Source organism: Garra rufa, chromosome 20 (genome assembly GCF_049309525.1).
Source record: "Garra rufa chromosome 20, GarRuf1.0, whole genome shotgun sequence".
Lineage (NCBI taxonomy): Eukaryota > Metazoa > Chordata > Actinopteri > Cypriniformes > Cyprinidae > Garra > Garra rufa.
The window spans coordinates 32,070,614-32,078,642 of NC_133380.1; the positions used below are offsets into that span (position 1 = coordinate 32,070,614).

The 8,029-nt window shown below is 32.8% G+C and overlaps 2 protein-coding genes across 4 annotated transcripts in view; both read left to right on the top strand.

Annotated features, from left to right (window-relative positions):
* dazap1 (DAZ associated protein 1) overlaps nt 1-2,698 on the top strand; it is a 38,743-nt gene extending 36,045 nt beyond the window's left edge. For 2 of the 3 annotated variants that reach the window (XM_073826336.1, XM_073826337.1), the window contains one exon: nt 1,931-2,698. In XM_073826336.1, the coding sequence (XP_073682437.1) occupies nt 1,931-2,103 (173 nt within the window). In that variant the 3' untranslated portion in view covers nt 2,104-2,698. Of the gene's footprint in view, nt 1-1,926 lie in introns of all 3 variants that reach the window. The other variant, XM_073826338.1, reaches the window with a different exon arrangement.
* Nucleotides 2,699-4,723: 2,025 nt separating this feature from the next.
* rps15 (ribosomal protein S15) lies at nt 4,724-7,103 on the top strand. Its single transcript, XM_073825967.1, has 4 exons — nt 4,724-4,777; nt 5,150-5,235; nt 6,508-6,742; nt 6,952-7,103. The coding sequence occupies exons 1-4, from the start codon at nt 4,775-4,777 to the stop codon at nt 7,063-7,065; spliced, it is 438 nt and encodes a 145-aa protein (XP_073682068.1). The 5' UTR covers nt 4,724-4,774; the 3' UTR covers nt 7,066-7,103.
* Nucleotides 7,104-8,029: the final 926 nt, after the last annotated feature.

Below are 8,029 nucleotides of genomic sequence, written 5' to 3' on the forward strand. Positions count from 1 at the left end.
AACAGATTTTTTTTTTTTGTGCAAAAAAATCAGTTTTTATTATTGCCTGTGAAAATCCATTTAAATCCTTTATTCAATTTTGTTGAATAAAAAATGGTTTGAGACATGGTAATGGCCTTCACAGTCAAACATCTAAAAAGACTTTGAACTTTTTAAAAACATTTTAAGCGACTCATGACCACCGTAGAACTGATCATGTTTTATTGAAGCCACAGTGACAAATTTGGACAAACTTGTAGACTTTATAATAGTTCTATGCATTTATTTGATCTGAAATACAGCAAAAGCAGTAATATTGTGAAATATTTTTACTGTTTAAAATAACTGCTTTTTATTTGAAAATAGTTTACAATGTAATTTATTCCTGTGATCGAAGATACATTTTCAGCATCATTACTTCAGTCTTCAGTGTCTCATGATCCTTTAGAAATCATTCTAATATGCTGATTTGCTAATCAATATTTACAACAATTAAGTACTTTTTTGCAGGATTCTTTGATGAATAGAAAGATCTAAAGACCAGCATTTATCTGAAGGTTTTTAGATAACGTTTTGTGACATTATACACTTTCTATTCATCATGAAAAACCTAAAAGTAGTTTTCAATGTTTTTGAGCAGCAAATCAGCATATTAGAATGATTTCTTAAAGATCACGTGACTGGAGTAATGATTCAGCTTTGAAATCACAGATATAAATTAGATTTTAAAATATATTCTCATAGAAATACTTGTAGACTTTATAATAATTATATGAGAAAAAAAAGAGTATATTTTTCATGGTGTATGAACAATTGATTTAAAAATTGAACGTTTTTCTGTCATCATTTACTCACCCTTAAGTACAAAACAGTTGATAATAGCCATCGACTTCAAGAGTATTTTTTTCCATACTATGGAAATCAATGGCTGCCGTCAACTTTTTCATTCTTAAAAATATCTTCTTTTGTGTTCAACAGAAGAAAGAAACCCATACAGGTTCGAAACAACTTTAGGGTGAGTAAATGATGACATTTCAAATATTTGAATGAACTATACTGCCCTCCAAAGGCAAAGCACAGTAACTACACATTTGGTCAAAATTGAGCTAAGGTTTAAAATGGACTTTGTGACAACAGTTTTGTCTCGTGGCAAAGTCTCCTGGTTCAATTTTGTCCCGTTTCAGAGAAACGAGAGTGTCAACATGTTTGACTATATGTGACCCTGGACCACAAAACCAGTCTTAAGTCGCTGGGGTATGTTTGTAGCAATAGCCAAAAATACATTGCATGGGTCAAAATTATTGATTTTTCTTTTATGCCAAAAATCATTAGGAAATTAAGTAAAGATCATGTTCCATGAAGATTTTTTGTAAAATTCCTACTGTAAAGGTATCAAAATGTAATTTTTGATTAGTAATATGCATTGTTAAGAACCTAATTTGGACAACTTTAAAGGTGATTTTCTCAGGATTTTGATTTTTTTGCATCCTCAGATTCCAGATTTTCAAATAGATGTATCTCAGCCAAACATTGTCCAATCCTAACAAACCATACATCAACAGAAAGCTTATTTACTGAGCTTTTATATTCTATATACATCTCAGTTTTGTAAAATTTAACCTTATGACTGGTTTTGTGGTCCAGGGTCACATATGGCATTATATGGCATTTTTCTCAGTTTCAGTGTTGGCGTAGTTACTGCACTTTGCCTTTGGAGGGCAGTATAGCACTACACTGTATGCAAAAAAATGAAGTATACTTTAAGCTTAAGAGAAGTGGCGACTGCATCAAACTGCAGTGTGTACATGGCCCTTATCTTGAAAAGTGAAAAATCTAAAAACTAACCCAAAATGCTGAGGGGCTATGTCCAGAAAGCCTAGTCGCATGTCGTTGCTCTGAAGCGTACTGAAGTTTAATATCACGTCCCATGTTTTCATGTCTGTTGAGACAGGTTATGGGCAGGACCTGAGTGCTTTTGGTCATAGCTTTGCAGACCCCAGCCAGCAAACTGCCTCGTACGCCGCAGCCCCCTCCGCACCCTCGTCAGGAGCCCAACCGGCCGCCAGCAGCTTCGGACGAGGACAGAACCACAATGTACAGGGCTTCCACCCCTACCGGCGCTGAGCTGCTCTCCCTCACCCCAATGCAATACACATCGTCAGGGATACAGACGTTTTGAGCGCGAGAACTGGATTCGGGATGGTCTTTCTGAAGATCGCAGAGCAAATTAAAAAAGGGGTTTTATTGTGTGTAAATTGTGAGAACAGGGGCTCTACTCCGGCAATAGGAGACCACCGTACTCCTCTATATTTTGTAGTAGGACTGAACTACTGAAGTATTTAGCAATAGATTCGGATCGTCTGGTCAAACATCAGCACAGAACAGCAGACGCACCAGACGTCAGCGACAGGGTCTCCCAATTATTCAGCTTTAATTCTATTAGTGGGGAAATGTTTTTATTTTCAATTTTGTGAATTTTGTTTACTCTATGAGCCTTTTACCAGTTTATTTAAGTTTGAAATAGAGTACAAATGTGTATTATACACCTAAACTGTGCAATTTTTTAAAGAATTTTGTACTAATATATGTGCGCTTTTCTTGTTTTTTTATTTAAGGACGTAGACTTCCCTCAGGTGGCTGTTAGTGCACTTTGCACTTATGCAAAAAAGAAAAAACACACAAAAATGAGAGTTTATTTGAAATAAATGATTTAAAGAAACAGCCGTGTGAAAATTCATTCATGCTTTCAAATGTACATTCATCTGTTTCCCAAATATTAAAAACTATTTTGTTGTGAGTGGGAAAGTGGAAGTGCATATATTACAGTTCACGTATCAAGTGTTTATATGAATTTATAAGCTAAAGTGTACATCTCAGGCATTTCTTTACTCTTTCAATCAGCTTTTTAGCTTCACTAGGTATGCAAATTAAAGTATGAATATTCTATGTAGTCTCACTATACAATATGAGGTTATGAAATGCATAATAGCTATAAAACAAAAAAATATTACAAATATGTTATTTATACATAAACATACATAAATCACCAAGCCTGCATTTATTTGATCTGAAATACAGCAAAAGCAGTAATATTGTGAAATATTTTTACTATTTAAAATAACTGCTTTATATTTAAATATATATTTTTCAATGTCATTTATTTCTGTGATCAAAAATACATTTTTCAGCATCGTTCCCCCAGTCTTTAGTATCACATGATCCTTTAGAAATCATTCTAATATGCTAATTTGCTGTTTTATTATTAAATATATTTACCAAAATTAGCTAAAAAAAATTCAGGATTCTTTGATGAATAGAAAGATCTAAAGACCAGGTTTTCAGAGAAAGTTTTGTGACATTATACACTATACCATTTAAAAGCATAGTATAATAGAAAAGAAATGATAGAAAACAATACTTTAGCAAGGACATTTAACATTTTAGTTTTTAATGTTTTGTGAGCACCAAACCAGCATATTAGAATGATTTCTTCATGATCATGTGACTGGAGTAATGATGCTAAAAATTCAGCTTTGAAATCACAGATATAAATTAGATTTTAAAATATATTCACATAGAAAACAGTTATTTTAAATACTTATAATTTTTGGATCAAATAAATGCAGGCTTGTTGAGCAGAACAACAAGAACAACTTCTTTAAAAACATTTAAAATCTTTTGACAGTTAGTGTATAAAAAGCATTAAATGTAAGTAAAGTGTACTTTTAAGGTTTCAAATAAGTTTTTAGAGAATTAAAATGTGGTTGAAATAATGTTGCATTGTCATTCAGTCTAACACAATATTTATGTAAACATTCAAACAACATGCTTATTCTGACTTGTACATATTAGAATATATAAAAGAATAAGGGAGCATATTACATATGTTTGAAATGAATAAACAAACCGTACTGACAATTGGGCAAAACCTTGGAAAGTGGCACATTTAAAAAATGTAGAATTAGAACTAATTAGTATTTGGGGTGAAGGTAATTCGTCTTTAAATATATATTTTTGTTGTAAATATGCCTGACAAGAATTTTTTTTTATTGTGAAAATGTACATAAGACAGGGAACAACATAAGGCACAACCATCATTAATACTATGAATAATTAACAAAAATATTAGACTTACAACATTATAGCAAGAATAAGGGAAAAGAAAAATATTAAATAAAGTATATTACAATAATAAATATCTGGAGATAGAGCGGCAAAGAGTTTCAGACTCTCTATTTAGATTTTTAAAGCACTTAAAACTCTGAAACATTTTTACAAACTCACAAAGAAATACATTAAAGGGGGGCTTACATTTTTCCCATTTACAACAAGATTGTTACACTGAATGACATTTTAGGGTGTCTTCTGTAAATTATGGAAAAAATGTATATTTATTTTTTGCTCAGAAAAACAAAAATGCAGTGAAAATTAAACATAAAACGTTTTATTTTTTTGCGGGGAAAAAAAAACATTTAAAGCAGTATTACACTTATTGTTTTTATATAAAACCCTTTGACACATATCGCATAAATAAATTGTAAAATTTAAATTATTCCTGTAATTCAAAGCTTTTAGCATCATTCGCTGCTTAATATTTTTGTGGAAACCATAATACATAATACTTTTGACGGATTGTATGAGGGAAAGTGTACGTGCACTTCTACTCACATTTTTAGCTTCATCCTCCTCCTCTCCGCTAGTGGGCGACTTGCTAAACTCCTCATAAATATCCCCTGAACTCTCGCGATATTACCGCGTCTCTCCTGCTGTCTTCCTTTTCCGGGAGTCTCTCAAGATGGTAGGTTCACGTCTTATTTGTGAATAACACATGAACATTAATCCAAAGAAATCTACTGTTAATATGATGCACAGCAGAGTACAAAACACGAATAAAGTTTGTTTAAGAATTAATGCATGTTTCCCGGCCATTATTTGTTGTCTAGGATGAATGTTTAGATGTTCGTACGATTAGCAGCTTCAGGCTTGCCGTGTATTTCTGAATCAAGCGTGATGAACTCTCAAATCTGTTCTTACGTACCTGCGTCCATTTAAAGAAACTTAAAAAGAATAGTTTTTATTTTTGTTACTCACTGTTTATCTGTTAGATAACGCGATGAGAGTTGAGTAAAGGCCTGTGGATAGCGACTGACAGTGGTTTTGATTCCCACAGGCGGATGCTGAGCAGAAGAAGAAGCGTACTTTCAGGAAATTCACCTACAGAGGTGTGGACCTGGACCAGCTGCTGGACATGTCCTAGTGAGTCAAACCTCTATCTTGTCAAAATGTCGCAGTGAGGAGAGAAGCTAAGAATGGTTTAGTCGAAATGGCGAAGGCTGTGGAAATTACTCCCCTCATGTTTCATAATGTTACGACATTTTTGTGAGGGCAACAAAATGTTAGGTGGAATATTCGAGCTGATGTCTTGTATATTACCCTTCTGTATTCTCTCTGATCTCTTTCTGTGATCTGTTTGATCTACATTTGATCTGTCTGGTCTCTTGTTCTGGTCTCTCTATTCTAATTTCTTATCTGTTCTAGTAGAATATAGAAATAACTTTTACTGTACTTTCTAATTACACTGCGAAGAAGGGATGCCCTTCATCAGAGTGTTTATCTTGTTTTCCAATCCAAATGTCTACAAATACTTCAGAAGCAAAATGACAAGTAAACAAAAGAACAAATATCTGCCAAAGGGTTTAGAAAAAGTAACTTGATTCACAAGTTTTTTTTTTGTTCCACCCATTAACAGATATTTGTTGTTTTAAGCAAAAACTCACTCAATATTGTGCAATTCATCTGCATCTCATGTAGTGTATTTAAAGGAGTAGTTCACTTCCAGAACAAAAATTTACAGATACTGTACTCACCCCCTTGTCATCCAAGATGTTAATGTCTTGCTTTCCTCAGTCGTAAAGTTATTATTATTATAATTTTTATTTTTGAGGAAAGCATTTCAGGATTTCTTTCCATATAATGGATATGTATGGTGCCCCAAGTTTGAACTTCCAAAATGAGTACACGCGTGCATCGCAGAGCTAGACGAGACGAGCATTTGTGGTTAAAAAGTGTATAAATATTTAAGAAAATGACAATGTTTTGTTAGGTAAGGCTGGAATCGTTTAGAGCCCTTTAAAGTTGCATTTAAACTGCACTTTGGAAGTTTAATCTCACAGGCATTGTTGACCTAGTCCACTATATGGAGAAAATTTCTGAAATGTTTTTCTCAAAAAACACACTTTATGACTGAAGAAAGAAAGACATAGACATCTTTGATGAGAAGGGGGGAAATTGTAAGTTTTCGTTCTGTAAGTGAACTAATCCTTTAAGGACGTTTGTATTGCAAAACTAAAAAAATACAGAGAAAGATTTTGCAGTGCCATGATGTCATTAATTTGAAATGACTGTCTGCTCCGATTTAAGATCCTGTTTGGTCTTCATTTGTAGAAGTAGAAATGAACTCCATGTCTTCTATAGAAAGTTATCGTAGTGTAGAAGTGTTAAATAAAGTGGGTTGTGTGTGTCTTTCAGTGAGCAGCTGATGCAGCTGTACTGTGCCAGACAGAGGAGAAGGCTGAACCGCGGCCTCAGGAGGAAGCAGCAGTCTCTCCTCAAGCGCCTCCGCAAGGCCAAGAAGGAGGCACCTCCTATGGAGAAACCAGAGGTGGTGAAAACTCACCTGAGAGACATGGTCATCCTGCCGGAGATGGTTGGCTCCATGGTCGGCGTGTACAACGGCAAGACCTTCAACCAGGTTGAAATCAAGGTAGGGTTGAAACAAACACTTTTTTAACTGTATGTTTAAAAAAAAAAAAAAAAAATCGTACATTTTAGGTGTCAGTGCTGGGGCTGCACAATCTCGCATATCTCACATCTTGTGTTCTGCTAAGCTGTTAAATGTTTATTGACTAATGCATTTTTTTTTTTATATATATATATATAGCTAATGATTTGTGTAATTTTGTGTTTTCTTAGCCTGAGATGATTGGTCATTACCTTGGAGAGTTCTCCATCACATACAAGCCTGTCAAACACGGTCGTCCTGGTATTGGAGCCACTCATTCTTCCCGCTTCATTCCTCTGAAGTAAAAGTAATTGAGAATGTAAATAAAAGCCTCCAAAATAGATTCTGATCTGGTCTTTCTTTGTATAAAAAGCTGATTTTGCTTGGTGGAAAAGCATGTGGTTCATTTAAAAAAAAAAAAAAAAAAAAAAATATATATATATAATATATATATATATATATATATATATATATATATATATATATATATATATATATATATATATATATATATATACACACATATACATATACATATATATATATATATATACACATATACATACACATACACATATATATATATATATATATATATATATATATATATATATATATATATATATATATATATATATATATATATTATTCCATTTGTAAGCCTGTGAATCCAGGCTGCAGATCATCTGTCAGAATTATGTAGTTTTTGCTTAGATTTGTTTTTACTTAATGTCTTAAAATTACTCTTTTTTTTTGCATGAAAAACACTTCAGTTTTTTTTTTGTAGTAGTAGTTTGATGTAAAATGCATATTTTATAAACCTACAATTTTAACTGAAATGCCAACTGTTTCACAGCTATCAGTCGAGTTTCTGCAGGTTTTGAAGTTTTAATTTAGCTTTCAAAATTATATTTACGTAGTCATCACATATTTTGCATGTACCAAAAACTGAATTTCTTCCTTGGTGTTTTGTTTTTCATTAGAAATATCTAAACATCTTTAAGGTGAGACACTGCAGGTGAATAGGATAAAAAAAAATTAACTAATAGTTATTGACTTACTCAGTTGATTTATTACATTGATAATTGCAAAAAAATAGTATACAAGTTTTCTGAAATGTTGGGTTTAAATATGCAAATGAGCTATATTTAATGAAAAATGCACTGAATTGCATACATTTCTAGTACAAAAATCTAAACACTGGATTACAGTTTTTCTCGATTGCTAAGACACATTTCTTGAAAGCTGCTCTCCTTTTCTCTAAACTGT